The sequence below is a fragment of the Colletotrichum spaethianum genome (genome assembly GCF_022836535.1).
Source record: "Colletotrichum spaethianum MAFF 239500 DNA, contig48, whole genome shotgun sequence".
Classification (NCBI taxonomy): Eukaryota; Fungi; Ascomycota; class Sordariomycetes; order Glomerellales; family Glomerellaceae; genus Colletotrichum; species Colletotrichum spaethianum.
In genome coordinates this window covers 282,484-302,043 of record NW_026054818.1, presented here as the reverse complement: position 1 = coordinate 302,043, position 19,560 = coordinate 282,484, and the positions used below count along the sequence as shown (strand labels likewise).

At 33.3% G+C, this 19,560-nt stretch overlaps 3 protein-coding genes across 3 annotated transcripts; 1 reads left to right on the top strand and 2 right to left on the bottom strand.

Annotated features, from left to right (window-relative positions):
* Positions 1-902: 902 nt before the first annotated feature.
* Positions 903-2,411, top strand: ColSpa_11626 (putative MFS-type transporter; the record flags this gene model as incomplete). The annotated part of the gene is made up of 2 exons (XM_049277838.1): positions 903-1,025; positions 1,107-2,411. The coding sequence occupies 2 exons, from the start codon at positions 903-905 to the stop codon at positions 2,409-2,411; spliced, it is 1,428 nt and encodes a 475-aa protein (XP_049133795.1).
* A 1,043-nt stretch (positions 2,412-3,454) lies between these two features.
* ColSpa_11625 (uncharacterized protein) lies at positions 3,455-4,011 on the bottom strand (the record flags this gene model as incomplete). The annotated part of the gene is made up of 2 exons (XM_049277837.1): positions 3,455-3,822; positions 3,912-4,011. The coding sequence occupies 2 exons, from the start codon at positions 4,009-4,011 to the stop codon at positions 3,455-3,457; spliced, it is 468 nt and encodes a 155-aa protein (XP_049133794.1).
* A 767-nt stretch (positions 4,012-4,778) lies between these two features.
* Positions 4,779-5,012, bottom strand: ColSpa_11624 (uncharacterized protein; the record flags this gene model as incomplete). Its single annotated transcript, XM_049277836.1, has 1 exon — positions 4,779-5,012. One exon carries the CDS (start codon positions 5,010-5,012, stop codon positions 4,779-4,781), a length of 234 nt encoding a protein of 77 aa, XP_049133793.1.
* Positions 5,013-19,560: the final 14,548 nt, after the last annotated feature.

The window sequence follows — 19,560 nt, the reverse complement described above, 5'->3', positions numbered from 1 at the left end:
GACAAGGGCAGATGCAGCCTGTACCCCACCGGGGGGGGGGGGGGGGGGGGGGCAACGGAACCGTGGAGGTTTTATGGCAGCAGTCGGGTGTACGGATGATCGACTGTGCTCTACTGTCTACGTGCACTCTATGCATACGTGTGGTACATTTCAGGCGTTGAGCACGTCGCCAACGTCAAGCCTGGAACCTTTAGCATAACCCCCATTCTTCAATAGGAACATAGATTATCTGTCTTGCTTGCCTATTGACAAGTCACTTGCTGCGAGCCCCAGGGTCAACCCTGCCAATTCCCGAGTCATAACCTGGGGAGCGCACCACATTTGACACTCCCCTCCATCCAAACGCAAACCCTTGAGGTTTCTACTTTATTACGCAGTAAATTCGTGCATGAATTGCCTTCTCTACAAGAGAATCCTCAAAGACGTTTCCATCCCCAACCACACTGGATGACAATCATGAAAACACGAAAAAAAAAATTATCAAGTTATCTGTTCGCGCTAAGCGTTGTCAACAGGAAAATCTCATTATCGGCCACACAGGTCATCCTGACTCTTAACATATAGTCTGCTTCTCTCTCAAGGCAACCCGTCATTATGGATTCGGGCGTGAAAGAAACAGCCCTGGCTAGCGCCGGGGCAAACCCAAAGGTTAGGTTAACTCTCATGAGCCTTATCTCGGAAGTTTCCAAAAGATATGAAAGGAGGAGAAAATGGCATGTGCAGTTATTCCATCATCAGCCCTCACGGCTTTTAATGTGATAGCCTTCAAACCCAAACCTTTCCCCCCTGCTGTTCTATTCATCTATGATGCGCCCGTTGTTTGCTGACATGACTTTTCTCCGCAGTCCTGGCCACTATGGTGGCGGATCTGCATGCTGGCATCGCTCAGCTGGTTCGTCACGATGGGTCAAGTCATGAGCGCCTCCGTTCCGCCCATGTTGGGATCCATCATGCAAGATTTGCACGTTGGTGCTACCGAAGCATCCCAACTGGCCAGTTGGGCCGTTCTCGCTCTTGGTTTCGGTGTAAGCCGCTCTCTTTCTTCGATTCACACTCCCGGCCGGCGTCATCTGGCATCGTAACCTCTGCTGATACATTACGATCAGAATGTATGGTCTGTGCCCATGGTTGCTCATATCGGTGGCAGGTACACCATGCTCTTCGGACTTTCAATCTTTACGGCTTCTTTCTTCTGGCAGGCTGGCGCGCAGACTTACGAGTCTCTCCTTGCTGCCCGCGTCGTGGGCGGCCTGGGAGGCGGTGTAGTCGAGTCGATGGGTCCCATGATCGTCGTCATGCTGTTCCCACAGGAATTCATTGGCCGTGCAATGAGCGTTTACACCATGGCACTCGGCGCTGGCTCCGTCTTCGGCCCCCTTTTTGCCGGCTACATGATTGAGGGACTCGGCAACTGGCGATACCCTCAGTATCTGTTCGGCGCCATGTCGGCCATAAATATCGTCGGCTGCCTCGTCATGTTTCCCGAGCCGGTCAGCAATATACGCATCGCCGGTGAGCCGAGCCTGGCAGACGTATCTGGCGGCAGGCCCGATACCAATGAGCTGGAGATGGTTGGCTCCAAAGATGTCATTTACAGCGAGCAGCAAGAATTCCCCGCAACACCCACGGGAGTGAAGATTCTTCTGACCTCCTGGACGAATCTTTGGGCACGCCGATCGTTTTTCGTCCGCTTCTCACACCACCATCCAACCGCTGGTTGGTTGGTAATGCTCCTCTCGCCGTACCGACTCCTCGCTATGCCTGCTGTTATAGTCACCGTTCTAAGCTTTGGTGTTTCTATCTCGTCGACCATCGCCATCTCCGTCCTTGTCTCCCTGACGTTCGCGCAGCCCCCGCTGTTGTGGTCCACCGGTCTTATCGGCTTGTTCAACCTCAGCGTCCTCGTTGGCCTCTGCGCCGGCACCCTTATCGGCGGCATGTTGGCCGACAAAATGGTGCTTCGGTTCAGCAGACGCAACGGATACCACAAGCCCGAAGCGGCGTTGCCGCTCATGGTGCCCTTGGCCATCTCCCCGCCTCTTTCCATCGCCTGGGTTGGTTACGGGCTTGCGAACCAGTGGCACTGGGCCATCATTGGCGTGCTCTGGGCCCTCGTCAACGTCAACCTCACGGGCGGCTGTACCATTCTAATCTCGTATGCGACCAACATTTACCCGGAGAAGGCCATCGATATTGGCGTCGTCGTCAACGTTGTCAAGGCTGCCATAGCCGCCGGTATCTCTTTTGGCACCGTTGATTGGTGGACTATTGACGGCTGGTACATGTTCCTTGCGCTGGCTATGATCATGTTGTCCATCTTTCTCGGCGTGATACCTCTGTGGCTCTACGGCCCTAAGATCACGAGTAAGACGAGGTCGTGGAGTTGGTATCAGGTGTATAACGTGAACTAAAAGACACGCAATGGTAAAGCCTTACCAAAAGTGGGTGTTTTGGTGGCGGATTCCATTTCTCATTCCTCCAGTGCCACAGTAGTCTTGTCCGCGACAGTCATGTCTCTTTCTGTCATCTTTCGAAGTTATGGAAAGGTTCCACTTGAGCTGTTTTATCTCACCAACGTATTCTATTGCTTCTCCGTTGTCCTCACTTTGAACTTGGAAGGCAAGGTGTATTGTCACAACTCTTATGTGAAGGGAAAGGCTGAGTTTTTATACACCGTTATGCAGTAGGAAGTGGCTCAATCGAGAAAAACCAAATCATGTGATTAAGACAACTACGTTACTACATATCAGTCGGATTAAAAAGTATCCACGCTTGCTATTATACGGAGGTACTGCCGTATTATTGGTTGGCCAGGTAAGATTGAAAAAATACGGTGGTCGGTCTTCCACTTCACCAAGGAGTGTTGGGAAGTCATGAGGCTTTTGATAGGTAGAAGTAGGTATGATAAATGAACTCCAGGAAAGCTATTAAAGGTACTTCCTGTGCAGAAAATTTTATGGGCTCTGTCAAGATCTTGGATTCCCTATATCTCGACTAGACAAGTTCTAGTTGTTCGATCCAATAGATCCTGGTTGGTTTAAGCGTATATGCATCCTTAGGACCTCTTTGAGTTCGTCATGGGGATATTTTCTGTGATCTCTCAGCTCAGACGTCGCAAGTAACCTCCCTGATCATAAATCCTTGAATTCCATCCTTCCCCCAAAGCTTTGATAAGGGTAATTGCTTGTGATTTGCCCAATCAATCGTCTTGGCAACTTGGTGTTTGAAGCATTCACCCAGTTGAGGTTACTTCACTGCAAGGTCTCAATCGGCAAATATCAGGCAATGTTAAATCGATTCGCTTTTCAACAAAGGATTAAATCAGAATACAGGTGAAATTATAGTCAGGCTATTCGAGACTTTTACACCCAAAGATAACAATAAATCTAGTTGCTTACGTTACGCTATCGACCAATTGCAAAGCCTTTTGAAGGGAGATACCATTTTCTTCCGCTTATTGGGTCATCGTCTGTACTCCAAAGTCCGTGCTGATGAGAATGCCACCATTCTTACCACCTGATCCAGCTTCAAGCGCCTTCCCTATATCGTCAATACTCGTGTTTGACTCCCGCTCACTTAGCCGCGTGAATGGGTGCTCGTCTTCACGATCGTGGTTGCGTTCGTGGTTAGGGCAACTTCCTTTGATAGTGATCTGGCCGGGATTAATGTGGCCCAGGTAAGTGCTGGCATGGGCGGCACTGGGCTTTACACCACTATTTAGTGCGTAAGATTCGCTAGAGCTCTCGCCTTCCGTGGCGGCAGTAGACTTGAAGGTACTGTCCACAATGGAGGTGAGGAGGGGCTTCAAGGACGGGAGACATGCTAATTATCGGAGATACGTCAGTTAACCATAATCATAAATCGAGAATCTAATGCCGTTTGAAGAGCTAAGGACTCTTGGGGTCACGTACCGCAGACGATCGCTATGTTGGCTTCAGCATTGGTCCAGATGATGGAGTCACAGAAGTTCCAAGTGATATCTGGGGACTTAAGGTCGACGGAGAGGATCATGTGCAATCGCACTATTGATATAATGGTGACGCTGTGTGTGTAGATTATGTCAATATGCAAATATTTGGTTGATTAGGAGAGAACGCATCTTGAAGCTACGTATTACTCACAACGTTCCCAGCGTAAACACACCAACAAGTGCAAATTTCTGGGGTTTTTGCAGCTGTAGTGATAACACGTAATGGATAGGTAGCGTCACAACAAGCGCATCCCTGATAATGTTCGGTATGGAGTTTCCATTGAAAAACATGTTGATATTAACGCCAGATGTGAATTTGCTGGACGACATTGGAATAACCGGATCGTATCGGTCCCAGAACGCACGAGTAGGGATGCACTGGAGGAGAGTCACGAGAAGCTGCGCAACTGATGAGTTGATGTCATGGACAGGACAAGGAAATGCAGGGGCGTGAGTCCTTACAACTGCGATACACCATGCTGACACCATGCCGGTCAAGATCCAAATCGGGATTTTGATGCTTCACCTTGCGCTGAAAATGCGCCAGTAGAATAAGAGCGTTGACCATTTGACAGTCGATAAGGTGAGTGTGTAGGCGATCTCTGAGATGAAGAGACCGATTGCCCATGCTTTTGTCGCTACTGCAGGTCCAACCCAGATGTGTTTCCCGGTGCCGTTGGGAATCACTTGATTGAACGATTAGCAAATTTGGACTGTGGTAATTGGATCGATATCTTGGCACAGTTGCTACTCACTATATCCAAGAGTTGTGAAAACATGAACGCTCGCTGCAAGCTACGAAGGCTTGTCAGTATTTTGTCACTGCTGCTATTTCAAGTTTGGCAAGGAAGCGAGAAAATACCATGGATATGATAATCACATAACCCTCCCACCATATTCTGTTACGCTTGAGCCAGCGTGCAAGGAAACGAAGCGAGACGGCGATGACAGCAAGCACCCATATGGAAGCCAGTGCGCCAGTGACCTCGCGGATCCTCGACTCGGTGAGGTCAAGACCCTCCGGAGGTGAAGGTAGGGCCATGGTTCTGCTACTCAGGGAGGAGGAAGTAAAACTGATGATAAGCGAGCTATTGCTCCCACAAGCTTAAATGTGAGGGTACGGCTTGAGCCTTGTGCGCGGGGCGACGAGAAGCATATATCCACGGATAGGCAGACAAACTGACTGCGTGGTGGACCTCGTGGACTCGCAAAAGACTTGGCTGTTTCGACAGTCAGGAAAGCACGGTAAGTCGTGAAGCCTAGTACATGGTGAGCATTGCGAACTCACGAAGCAACAACCTTGTTTCGAAAACCAGGAGTGCCGGGAGCGTTGTAGTTTTATTTACACCGTGACCCTCTCCCTGTTATATGGAGCAACAAAGCAGCCAGTGTAACATCCACATGAAGCTGCCGCCGTATACAGGTGTAGTGTCGGCTGTACCTTACATGTTGCCGTAGTATTCTCCTCAGTGACATGATCAAGCAGATCCCCGAGCAGTATCCACCGCTACTGACTCGCAGCATTGCAAATGTGTCCAGTGTTGACTCTATCTTCGGTTAGCTTGCTCATAACGACCCAACGCGCTGTCGAGCGACGATGGAATTGGATGAACCTGCTTCAGCCTAAACAAGACAGTGCGCAGCTGATGGGCTGGAAGAAAGCTGGTGGACCTCGCAAAACGCAGACTGTCAATCAATAGGTTCGACCGTCCCACCACTCGATCAGCAATGCCCAGGTGTACCGGGCAAGCTCCCGAGAAATTCAGTAAAGGCAATCACATTTTCCAACACTCGCAGAACAAACGGAAACAGTCCGAAGATATAGAGACTGAATAAAATAGAAAAGCGACAACTTGTTTTGATTAAGGCTGAACACTTCCGTAGGCAGAGACTCTTCCTAATTATTTTGGTATTTTCAAGCACAACTTATGACGCTTTGTCAGAAACCAATAGTTGAAAAGTGCATAGTAGGTACTAACTTGATTAGATGCTGTGTGGGTCCTCTTGGATTCATTGAAAGCGAGCAGCGCTTTGCCTACTTATTTCAAAAAGCACAGTCAATTGAAGCCGACCCGAGTTTCTCGGAGAGATAACAGCACCTCGCTGTGTTCAGTGGTTCAACAACTCATACGGTCTTGCTGCTGTGGAGTCGCACTAGGTATGGTGTACAGGTGACACCTCACAAAAGGTCCCCTCTTGATTACGTACTTGTCGTAGAGTCACCACTTAGGGTAGAAAAGACATAAGGAAAACAGCTTAGATTTCTATGTGTAGGATTACCTTGTCCAAAACGAATAAATACGTATCCTGCGTGGTGGATCTGCACAAAGGGACCAGACTAATAGTTAATCTAGGCCCAGCGCAAATCTCACAAGGCTATATAATACATATAAAGGTATTATGATATACCCCCTTAGGCAAATTAACAGATTCTAACTATTATATGTCTAATAATAACTATATATAAAAGAATTACTTTAAAAAAATAAATAAAAATATAAATATTTATTCTTAAAGTAATAAATATAAAAGAAATAGTTATATAATATTATATCTAATTATTAATAATAAAGAAACTACTTTTTTTCTTCTTATTACCTTTAAATAATTTAATTAAATTAACAGCTTTTAATTAGCTAATTAATTATTAAGTTAAGTATTTATTTTCTTTAATAATATTATTTTCTTTTAGTTTAATAAAAAGGCCTTTTTTTTTCTTTTTTTTTTATCTATAATAATAATAACTATATATTTAAAATATTATTATTTTTATTATATATATATATATTTATTTATATTATAAGCTCTTTATATAATACTAATATTTAAAAATAAATACCTTTAAAATCTAATAAAAAGGCTATTATATATACTTATACTACTATAATATATACAGCTTAACTTAAAAAGCATAACAAAGCACACAAAAGTAACAAAAAGAGCAATAGCTCCCTTAATCCTCCTAGTAACTAGCCTATAGTCTCTTCTCCTCTTATACATCTATCCTTTATCTAGGTCCTTTATATCTTAAATAGTATTAACGTATAAGAGTAGACTTCTTCTATTAGAGGCTATAGTAGTAGGGAAATTAACACTAAAGAGGATAACTTATAGCCTCCTCTTCCAGCTGACCTCTTTACAGGTACTATAAGTAAGGATAAAAATAATTCAAAGTCGCCTCTCTCCCTTAGTACCTAAGCCTACTTTAACATAATCCTAAGAGCCTTTTGTAATTAGTAGCTAACTAATATATTATACTTTTTTTATTTAACTTAAACTTTTTACTAATTCTATTAAATAGAGATAACTACTCTTAGGTTTATACTAAGAAAAGAGGTAAAGGAGAAGAAGAAGGATAAGGAGAAGAAGAAAAAGGAGGTATACGCTAAGACCTTAAAGCCTACTCTTTAAAGAGACTTTAAGTACTTATAGTACATTTAGAGTACACTATATAATAACTCTTTAGGTTAATGTATACTAATAAGTAATAGCTAGACCTTTAAGTACTAGTACTATATACTTAATAAAACCTTTTATATTATAATTATTAAAGGTTCTAAGCTTTACTATTTAGTTTAAGAGTTCTTAGTTATAAAACATAATAATATAGCTTTAAATATATATTTCTATATATAATATTTATTTATTTAATTTTAATTATTTTTATAGGTCCTTAGCTAAATAATTAGTATATTATAAAGCTATATTACGTTTAAGTAAACCTTTTTTTAAAAAGATATTTAGTATAGTATATAGAAGTATAGTAAAGTAATACTAATACTACCTAGTAAAAACACACTAATTAGTCCAGCTTTATTTAGTAGTCTTATTTCTAGTATAGCTATTACTATTATAAATAAAGGTTAAGTAAATACTATTTAGGTTATAATTAATAGCCTTGTTAATTAGTTAATACTTACATTAACTATATTTATATACTAGCTCTTTATAAACTAGTATATAGTACTTCTAAAGGGTTAATTGTTGTACTTTAGTGCGGATAAGATAAGTATGAAGATTAATAATTCCTATTTTACTTGGCTAGCTAGGAATTAGTGATGAAATACTAAGGGGTTCTTGTCTGGAGCCGTCTGAAGCGTAGGGAAATCACTGGGAATCTGCTAGGGATTTCCTGGTAGATTCCCCTTGGTTGTAAAAGTAGGTCCTACCAGGAATTTGTGGCAAATTCCTGGCGGATACACTGTTACTACGTGGGTAGACCTGCTGCCACAGCGTAGTGGATCCACTGTGATTTCCCGGGGATTTCCTGAGGCCGTCTCTACCTATACAGAGAAACCTTTTTCTGTGGATTCATTGCCTCTACTTGTAACCATTATATAATAATTACTTGTGCAAAAGATGTTCTTATCTTAAGGACTTCCTCGTTAATTAATAATAATATATATAAAACAAATAACTATAAAGACCTAAAATAACTATGAAGTAATAGAAAAGTAAAACGTAATTAACTAAACTAAATGTAATTATAATTCCTAGTAAGAGACCATTTACTATTATAGTATAACTAGGAATTCCTATATCATTATCTATATACCTATATAAACGCGTTAATTATAAAGCATTATAAAACTATTATTATAAGTATATGTAATCTTCTGTAAATTGCTTAATTAGCTTATCTGGTGTCTAGACTTCTCCTATAGTTGTCTAGTTATTTCTCTAAGTTGCTAGTGACCTTGTTGTAGTTAATAGGCTTATTCATAGGGCCTACGTTAATATCCTCTAATTACTTGAATTAATCCTTGGTTATTCCTAGTTCCTTAAGCTACTCCTCTGACACCTTAGTGTATTCCTCCAGCTGTAACTCAGTTGCTTGATGTACCGTGATAATTCCCTTGTTGCAAATGTAGAGGGCACGTGCACTAATGTAAGACGTAACTTTAATAAGGGTTATCTCTTGGTATCGCTTGGCGAGCTTTGCCTATTGATTGTTGCTTGCTACAAAGGCTACGTAACCATCAGTGACTATCACAGTCATGGTAGAGACAGGAAGCTAGAGCTGGATTGCCTAGAATAGGCCACAAAGAGATAATTAACTATAGTTAATGTGCTTTGTAAAATGCTTATCAATAAGGTTCACTATTGCTAATGTAAGGTATAAGTGAAGGACAGTAAAGTAGCTGTTCTAATACAAGCCAACATATAAATCAACCCCTTCCTGAGCAATGATACATAGAGGATTTGCTGTAAGTTGGTTGACAAAGTCTTTAATAATAATACTATTAAATACTATTTTTGCGTTTGAGGTAGGCTTGTTCTTAGTAATAGCTAGTTGCTTAAAGGTTAGTTGTGCGATTAGTGGAAGGTTTGCTTCGGAGTTTGTTCTCTTGTAGCGCAAAGTATTAGCATAAATTGACAAGGAAACCTTGCGTTGTTCCTTGCCTTTAATTATTGCCTAAGCCTAAGCTTAAGGGTCGTCTTTCGTAGTTAAGTCCTTATTAGTTGCCTTAGTAGCTAAGGACTTAAGGATGGTTAGCGCTTGTAGTATAAGTACTTAGAGAGCCTGTATAAGAGCAATAGTCTGTTAATTATTGGTCTTATTATTCTCTTATTTAGTTAGAGCTTTATAAAAGCCCTTGATGGCGTTGACTGTATCATTTATCTGCTTCTTAGTAAAGTTGCTGTTAAGAACGATTGGGGTCTTGGTGGTCTTTCCTGTCTACTAGGTTATTGCTAAGAGATTGTGACCAGGAGTCTTACCAAACTTGCCAAAAAGCATACAATATTGTTAACTACTTATGGTTTCTTAGGGGAACTTTGAATTATTGTTAAAAGAGTTATGAATACTTAATATATTTATAATAGTTTTACTAATATTTATTAATATAATAGTAAGAACCTAGGTAAAAGATAGTTAAGTCTAATTATATTAAAAGCTAAGGGTGTTAAATTGCTTAGTAAAAGGTAATTAAACGTTTACTTTAAAGACTTGTTTAGCTTTTGCTTAGTTGTTAGTAAAAGTGACTAAATAATTAGTATAAAAAATGATGTAATTAAAGAAGTTAGCCTTGATGTTGTTTAGGCTAAGGTTATAAGCTTACTTATAGTAGGAAACAAGAACAACAGAGTTATTAGTATAAAACTTCTTAAAAGCAGTAGTATAACTTTTAGTTTTATTAATTAGCTAAGACTCTTTGCTATAAAGTGTGATTATATAGAGATATTCTTTAAAAGGAAGTAAAGCGTTATCTTAAGACTTAGTGAAATAGGTATAAAAATTATACTTATAGTAAAAGTTATAAGATGGATTTTTGTTGGTTAGTTAAGGGATAAAAAAGAATCTTATAATATAGACTTAATAAGGGATTAATGCATGAGCCTTTAGGCGTATAAGGGTTGATGTATGTGCTGTGCTAGATAGTTACTAAAGAATAAGGAAATCATAAAAAAAACAATATAAATAAACAAAAAGTAAATAACTTTTGTTTATTTAGTGAAGGTAAAAGGGACAGGTAATAAGTTATGCTAAGTTATCTATGATGTTCTAGGTGATGTTTAACAGTGTATTTACTTATCCTAGTCTATTGATAGCGTATTTGTTGTGAATAGTATAGCTATGTTGTCTAATTGTCTAGTTGCTTAATGGTTCTTTTACTAAGATTTCCTAAGGGCTGCTGGTTTGAATCTGACCTATGAACAACACTTTGTTAGCTCTCTCTTAGCTGTTGTTTAACAGTAGTCTCTTTTAATAATAACTGTTATTGTTTAGTAGTTTAAGGCTAAACCCTAGATACTTCTCTAGGATTTTATAATATATATTAGTATATTAGTAGTACTTTTTCTGCTTAAATCTTTGCTTATCTGTCTATTGTTTCTTAGTGATTTCTCTTGAACTCCTAGATGAGTTCATCAGCTTCTATTATATTAGCATTCATCCAAGCGTTATAGATACTAAGATATCCTTTCTACTTAATAAGATATTAAGTCTAAGGTTTTTCTTAACCTTACTAAGTGATTCTTTTTTCCAGGATATGTTCTACTTTATAGTGTTAGTAGTTATCCCTTTATTCTGCTTACTGGGGGTTGTTAGTTTTTACTGGTCTTGCTAAGGCTAGTCTCTGTTAATACAGATCTGACTGTGGATTCTTAGCTAGGATGAGATAAGCTACTAATACTACTAGATGAATATTCATTGTTAGTAATAACTTTAGCTTATAAGCTAGTTTTCTAACTTTCTGAAGGACTTTTATTAGTTTAGTGTACTACAGTAATATTTTCTGTAGTAGATTCCTTAGTAGTTAATATCCTTTTTCTAGTTATAAGTAGATAAAGTCTCTTAAGGTAAACAAAATATATCTATAATAGTAATTAAAAACTTATTTTATATATATTTATATTACTATAATAGAAAATTTTGCTTTTTCTTAGAGCATTTTATAGTTTATTTATGTATTTATATTACCTAGTAGGTCTAATGCTTTGTTAGTTTTAAAACCATACAGTACTTTGTTTAGTAAAGCTTTAATAACTTCAGAATATATATTATTTAATTCAGCTTATATTTACACTATTATATCTGTTTATCTCTTGTTAAGGAATTTAAATAAAAATACTTTAATAGATATTTCTATTATCTAGTTTTTTTTTTCTAATAGTCTATTAGTTTAAGAATAATAAAACATAGAGAATTAAAGTATAGTGTTCATTTCTTTCTATAGAGTTTACTAAAAGTCAGAAAAAAACTTGGGATTCTTATCTAAGATAACACTTCTTAGTATCCCCTAGTTACAAAGTTAGAGAAAACAAAGAAGGACTTTGGCCTAGTCTTTTGCTGTGTATGTAGAATACCTAGGGATCAGTATAGTTGATTTCATAAACTTATCTAATACCGTTAATAAGGACTTAAACAATAAGAATCCTTTAAGTTACTATAGGGTGTTTTTAGATAGAACCTCTAGTAAGCCTATAATGAAATCTATAGCTATAGTGTAGAAGGGTATTAGCGGTGTAATAATAGGTTATAACGCTCCTAACAGTTTATATCTTCCCTTTCTTAGAGAACCATAAATAGGGTAGTGTTTATAGTAGGTTTAGATTTTTCTTATTATATTATAAATAAGAAAGTTCCCTTGAAGTTTATATTATACTTGCTTATTCTTAGCATAATAGTTTTTATTATAAGTAAGTCTAATGAACTTATAAGCTACTGATTCTGAAATATAGAGTTTTCTTTTTTTAAAATACTCTATAAAATAGAGTAAATAGTGGTTAATTTTGAACAGAAGTTCAAAGTTATGCTGTGGTTGTTAAAGTTAGTCCTATATTTTATTAAGTTTTTTGTTCTTTTTATAGCCTTTTTAGATTTCCTTTTAGAATTCACAGTTTATTCCTAGGTCTGTAGATATATAGATTATATTATCTGACTATATTTTATCTAGTTCCTTATAATCTTCTTAAAAAGGAATTATTTTATTTAGAAGTCTTAATAATATATTAGCTATTATATTTAAAGTTCTTAGAATATAAATATAAAATAAGTTAAATTAGGATAAATATTTAGCTATAAGTATAAGGCATAGATTTACTTAGTATTTATCTGTTATAAACAGAGTTATTTGTTACATTATTCTAGAAGTAGAAGTATGATTTATAAGAATTATAGTAGGATTTGCTTATGCTGAAGTGACTGTAGTTCTAGTTTTATAAATTACCTAGACTAAACAAGTTACCTTAAGTTCTGTGACCTAGTACTTTTGTTTTACTAAACTAAGAACTTTACTTAGGTATATGATTAGTTAAATTAATATATAAGGGATTAGTTTTCTTAGTAATTATTTAATGTTTTCTTTAAGATGAAATAGAAGAGCTTTAAATCTGTGGTTATAAGAAGCATCTAGTTAGATAAATAAGGTACAGTTAGGATCATAATGAAACAATATGTTATTTGCTATAAGAGTATACTTAACGTCTTTAAAGCTGTTTATCTGCTTCTTAGTTAGAATAATTATTGTTTATTTATAATAGTTTTTTCTCTTTATTCTCTTAGTAATCTCTTGAGACTAGGCCTTAGCTAGAAGAAAGGTTTTTAAAGCTTGTAATAGTTATATTCTATTAGTATAATATAGAATAAGATACTATAGATATCTAGTAGACCTTATCTATTTTTCTAAAGCCTTTAAGTTTAAAGGGAATTAGATCTATTATAATACTTTTATATAATTTTTTGTATTACTTAGCTTAAATATATTAACTTTAAAGCTAAGTAACTAGACTAATAGAAAACTAATAAAAGATTTATCTAGAGTAAAAGTTAAATTCTTTTAATTAAATAGCTAAAAGATTATTTATAAGTATTTTTTATGTTCTTTCTAAGTATTTAATACTATAATAATATTATTAATAAATACTTAAGCAAAATCCTTAAATAGACATAAGTAATTATCTATATACCGTTAGACGTAAGTAAGCAAGTTCTTAAATCCTATAAGAGTTACTATAGATTTTTCCTATTTATAGTAACTAATAATTATAAATTTGTCTTAATGCTTCTTTTTTACTAGGAACTAGTGAAAGAAGGCTTAAGTATCTATAATAGTAATAAATTATTTTCCTTTGATTTTTTGTATTACTTTTGTTTATAAGGGTATTAGGTACATATCTAGAATAGTTATATAGTTTAAAGCTTATAAATCAATAACCATATATCCCTTTAGTTTACTATTAACTATTCTTTATACTACAAAGGCTAGTGCTTTGAATAAAGTTAGGCTAGTTACTTATTTTAGCTTATTATTAGTATATATATTATCTATAGTTTTGTCTAGGAATTCTTAATCCTTAATGCTTTCTAGGTATAGACATTAACCTAGCTAATATTCGTGGTAGTTTTTAACTAGGGGAACAGTTATTTCTTTCTTAGAAATAGTTTTAATATAACTAGTAAGTTTCTATAGGTTTAGAAAGTCTTTTATAAGTTATTTTATCTAGTTAATAAATATATTATTAAGATTATAAACAGTTACTCCTTTGCTTATAGTAACAAATTCTTAAGAATAGTCTTACTTAATTCTAACCTTCTAATTCTTTATTAGTCTTTCTTAAAAAATATCCTTATCTTTTAGTTCATATTAATTAGTTAGTAGTTAGTTTAGTTTAATCTCTAATAAAAAGAAAGTTACTTTGCATTTAAATAGTAAAATAAAACCAATGTTTTGATTTCTTTATATCTTTAATAGGTATAAGTTATAATTAAAAACAGTAACAAGTAGCTTGTAACCTATAACAGATTCTATTTTGCTTTCTTACATAGGTTAAAACAAAAGCGACTTTATTTTAAACCGTTTATATGATTAATTTAAACTAATACTTTAAAGTAAAGGCTAACTATAACGTTCCTAGTACTCTTTATTGTGTATTAATAAGGGGATCTCTTAGCGTATATTTATGTAGGGATTTTAATTCTATTATATAAATATATCTTAATAATTCCTTTTAAATTAAGTATATCTATGCTATTAGGAATATTGAATTCTTAGCCTATAAGAATTTTAGTAAATAGTTTTTTTATTACTTACCCTTAAAGGTATAAGACAGCTTTCTTATTCTGCCTATAGATTTTTTTAAAGTATTCTATAGTAAATATAGCTTATTTTAGAGTTAAGGATTCTTTTACTCCTTGGAGGCAAGTCTAACGGTTAGTGTCTAGGGTGTGATTTAGAATCTGCTCTAAAAGATCTTTTTGTATTAAACATCTACTTACCCTAGTATCTACATAAGCTTCAGTGGTTATAGTAGAGTCTTTGCCTATATCTATGTGAATATGTGCATAGGTATAACTACAGAGAATATAGTGTTAACTAAAACTAGCTTATAGTAAGCTTTCTATCTGCTTATTACTTAGAGGCTTAATACTTGTATTTTAATATAAAGAAAGATATTTCTTTTAGGCCTTTTGTTTTTTAAGTAATAGGGAGTTATAAGTAGAATAAGCTATAAATAAAAAATATTTATTTATGTATTCTGGTATTTGCTAGTGAAATTTGTTAATAGCTAGATCTAAGTAAAAGTTTACTGAGTCTAGAGAAGTTATAACCTTATCTAAGGTATTTAGACTACTTAACTACTTTACTATTAAATCTTTTGCATAAAACAAATTAGCTACTATAAAACCTAAGTCTTGTATATATAAGTAGGTTTCTAGATTAAAAGTACTATCCTTTTTCTAAATATTTATATTTATATAATTATTCTTAAAATTTATACTTGTTCTTAGTATATATTAATATACTAGCTATACTAATTAAAAATCCCATGTTAGTTTATTAAGATTAGGTTTTTAATATTAATTAAAGGAAGTTTTCTTAAAAGTATCCTTTATATTACTTGATTCTTTCTTTAGTTAGTCTTTTATAGTATTAGTATAATCTGGTTTTTAATAGTTAAGGAAACCTCTTCTTAGTTATTTTAGTATTATTCGATTTTATATCTAAAATAGTTTAGATTTTCTGATAATTTTTTTTACTATAAAAGTTAACTTTTAACTAAGTATAGTTGATTTTGATAGTGTTTTTGCTTTAACTAAATATTTCTAGTTACTATATTCTATGTTATATCTTTAACCCTCTTAACAAGAAGTTAGATATTAAAGCTAATATGCTTAATAAGTATCTTTATCTAGTTATAATAGACTAGTAATAAGATTTAGGTTTATCTTATTATATACTAGTAAGAGATACTTATTTTCTGGTTTCTTAGTAGCTCTAGTTAGCCGTTTAACTTAAGCTATAAAGTAGTAAATATTCACATGATCTTTAATGTCCTCTAGGGTATAATAAAGTTTTCTGAGTTTTTATTCTACTACTTCTCGTGGAATCTTGAATCGTTCTATAAGTAAGTCTGTTTATAGATCTAATCTATTGTCTAGGTCCTATAATTCTTCCTAGTTATTCTTATCTAAATCTTTAGTATATTATTTATTAGCTGCTCCTTTTAAATAAACGTATAAGTTTAAAGGTATAGCTTTTATATAAGTAGTAGATATATAGGTATATCTATAGAATAAATCAACAAATTAATAAACGTTAATCTATACTATTTTTATTCCTTCTAAATAACTATCCTTATTATCCTTAAAAGATTTTAGTAAATTAAACTATTTAATATTTTTTGCTTTAAATTAGAAGCTTGATTGATGTTTGTGTATCCTAGAATTAACTAGCTCTTTTAGTTTATCTAGTTCAGATAAGTAATCAAGGTTTTTGTCCGGTAAATTTAGCGGGTTTTCCTTTTAGTTTTCACTATTATTTCTTTAGGAGGGTTAAAAAACTTTTTCTTTTTGTCTATAATATAGTTACTTTTCATGTAAAAGTTACTAATATATAGACCTTTCTTATTTTGTTGCCTCTAGTAAGCTATTATTAGGGGAATCTATTTTAAGGTAAAGATTATAGCCTTTTATTAGTTTTTCTTGTAAAGGAATAGATTTTTTAGTTTTGCTTTTCTTTAAAGTAAACTTTACTAGCAAGGTTTACAGAAACAAGGTTAGCTTATTTAATAATAATAGAACCGTTTAAGGGAATAGGGTTTCTATTCTAGAGTCTTTGCCTATTAATTCCTTATAGAAAATGTTTTCTTAAAGAATATTAATAGAGGATTCTTAGTATACTGGAAGTAAGGACTAGTATAACTTATTAGAAGACAAAGACAAAGCTAAAGTTGTTTTTATAGTTAATAAATGTTATAGTAGATTTTATAGATATATCTGTATTTTGTCTAAGTATTTAGATTTAGCTATAAGCTAAGTCTGAATAGCCTTTTTGAATCTTTAGGGATAAGTTACCTAAGTTAATAGATATGCTGTTAACAAGGGAGGATATAAATACTAAGCTTATAGTAATTATTAAGTGATCTAAAGAAGCGTATATCTAGCTAGTAAAAGCGTTTATTTATATACCTTTAAATAGTATAAATACGTAGTTATTAGTTAAGCTACTTAGTATAGATTTGCTGGTAATGGAATTCGGTCTGGAGTTAGTAGTGATAATAATGATATAGATATATCTATTTATAATCTAGTAATAATAGGTATTTTACCTAATTTAGTATAAGTACTAGAACTAGTAAGATTTAAAAAGAAGCTTGAACCTTTGTCTTATTATCTTCTTTTTATTTACTAAAACTCCTGTAAAGACTTAAACTTTTGTCTTTTCTCTTTATAGTTATTATAAAGCATTAAAAGAAGCTTAAACCTCTACTCTATTATTTTTCTTTATTAGCCTAAGTACTATAAAAACAGCTATTCTTAAATAAAAAATAGTTATATTACTATTTGTTATACTTTGGTATAAATAAGATAAATATGAAGATTAATAATTCCTATTTTACTTAGCTAGCTAAGAATTAGTAATGAAATACTAAGGGGTTTCTGTCTAGAGCCGTCTAAAGTATAGGGAAATTACTAGGAATCTGCTAGGGATTTCCTGGTGGATTCCCTTTAGTTACAAAAGTAGGTCCCACTAGGAATTCATGGCAAATTCCTGGCAGATACACTGCTACTACGTAGGTGGACCTGCTGCTACAGCGTAATAGATCCACCGTGATTTCCCGGGGATTTCCTGAGGCCATCTCTACCCGTGCAAAGAAACCTTTCTCCGTGGATTCACCGCCTCTGCTTGCAACCATTACGTAACATTAATAGTACTAAAAAAACTTCTTTCTTAGGCTTTTACTAAAAGTAAAGGCTTATAGGCTATAAATAATAATTTTAAATAACTTATAAATATTCTTCTTTTACTAATACCTCTTCTTTAATATATATAATCTTTATTTATATATTTTATAAGTTAAAAAGTACTTTAAAGTACTTAAATTTTACTTTAATAAGGTTCTTAGTAAAACTATCTACTAACATATTATTTATTAGTATATATATAATATTAAATAAACGTTTACTATATTCTTATTAAAGCTATATATTTTAAATATTAATATACTATAAGTAGGTTAAAATTTAGTTACTTTTACCTATAATAAGGTAAATAGTTTAATTATTATTATAATTAATCTTCTATATATTACTAAGCTTAAGTTATATATTTTAAAAAAGATACTTAAGAGTAATAGTTTCTTTTATAATATACTTAAAGCTAAAGAGCTTAGCCTTAGTTATTAATATTATAATAGTATTTTATTAAACAGCCTTTTACTAAATTAGACCTTTAAAAAGTAAAATAATATATCTTTAAAATAATCTTTATATCTTATTATTATCTATAAACAAAGTATTACTTATAATTAGTAGTGCTTATATACTCTTTAAGGTATTAAAGTATATTACTAAGTATTAAGTATAATATAGGTATTTAATAACTTAGTCTACTACTTATTAGTAAATATATAAGAGGTTTGTTAGGAATTATAAAAGCAAAGTATATATAAATGTAATATTAAGTTAGATCATTATTATAGTATAAAGGATTAATCTAACCTTTTTTTAGAAACGCTTTATGTTAGCTAGGGTCACTTAAAGGTTATTCTTTTTAAGTATAACTATTAGTAACAAAGTAATTAGTACCTTTAAGTTAATAAGGTTAAATCTTTTAGTAATTTACTTAATATATTAATTATAAGCTAAATAGATCTTTTGCTTTAGCTAGTTATATAAGATCTATATACCTAGATACTATTTAGCTAAGCCTTAGTCTTTTACCTTATACATTATTTAGATTTCTTTTATAATTTTCTTTATATCTCTTATATAAAACTTATAATAAAGTATAAAAATATTATTAATATAAAAAAAAAAAAGTACCTTCTTATCTAAAGTCTAAAAGAGATATAAGTCTTTATTTATAGCCTTTATTCTAAGATAATATAAAGTACTTAAGAGTTCCTTATACTAAAAGAGAAATATGTCTTTAAAACTATAAAGTATATACTATAATTTAATAATTTTATTTAGTATCTTAAAGCTATTTAAGAAAAAGTATATAATAAATGGTTTATTTAGTCTTCTCTCAGCATTCAGAAACACGTTAACTATGTTAAATTAGCATATCTTAAGGTCAAATTCAGCTACAATAGCTATTATAACACAAAAGGTCTATACTATAAGTATTACTATGTATATCTATTTAAAAGGATACTTTTCTTACATATTACCTCTTATACAGATTTATACTTTATAATAGTTAAGGAGACTATCTTGGTTTATCTTATATAAGAAGACCTACTTTAAGAGAATTAGTTTCTAAGTAACTTTACTCTAGTTTATTACTTTCTAAGTACTTATCTACTTAAGCTTCTGAATCTTAGTTACTACTACTTATAAGAAAAAGTCCTAATATAACTAGGGAAGGTTTAGAAGCTCTTTCTAGTTCTTTAGTAAAGGTAGTAGCTCTTTTATCTTTTTCTTATTATATGGTTTTAGTATTTTCTAGGTGTATTTTACTTAGATAATTAATATATAGATATAACTATAGATTATTTAATATCTAGTAGCCTTTTTATTTAGTACTTTCTGCCTTTCTAGTAAAAAAGTATTAAAGAATATATCCTAGCTTTATCCTAAATATAGAAATACAGAAAGGTAGCTAGTGTTCTTTGTCTTATTAGATTAGCCTATTGTTACT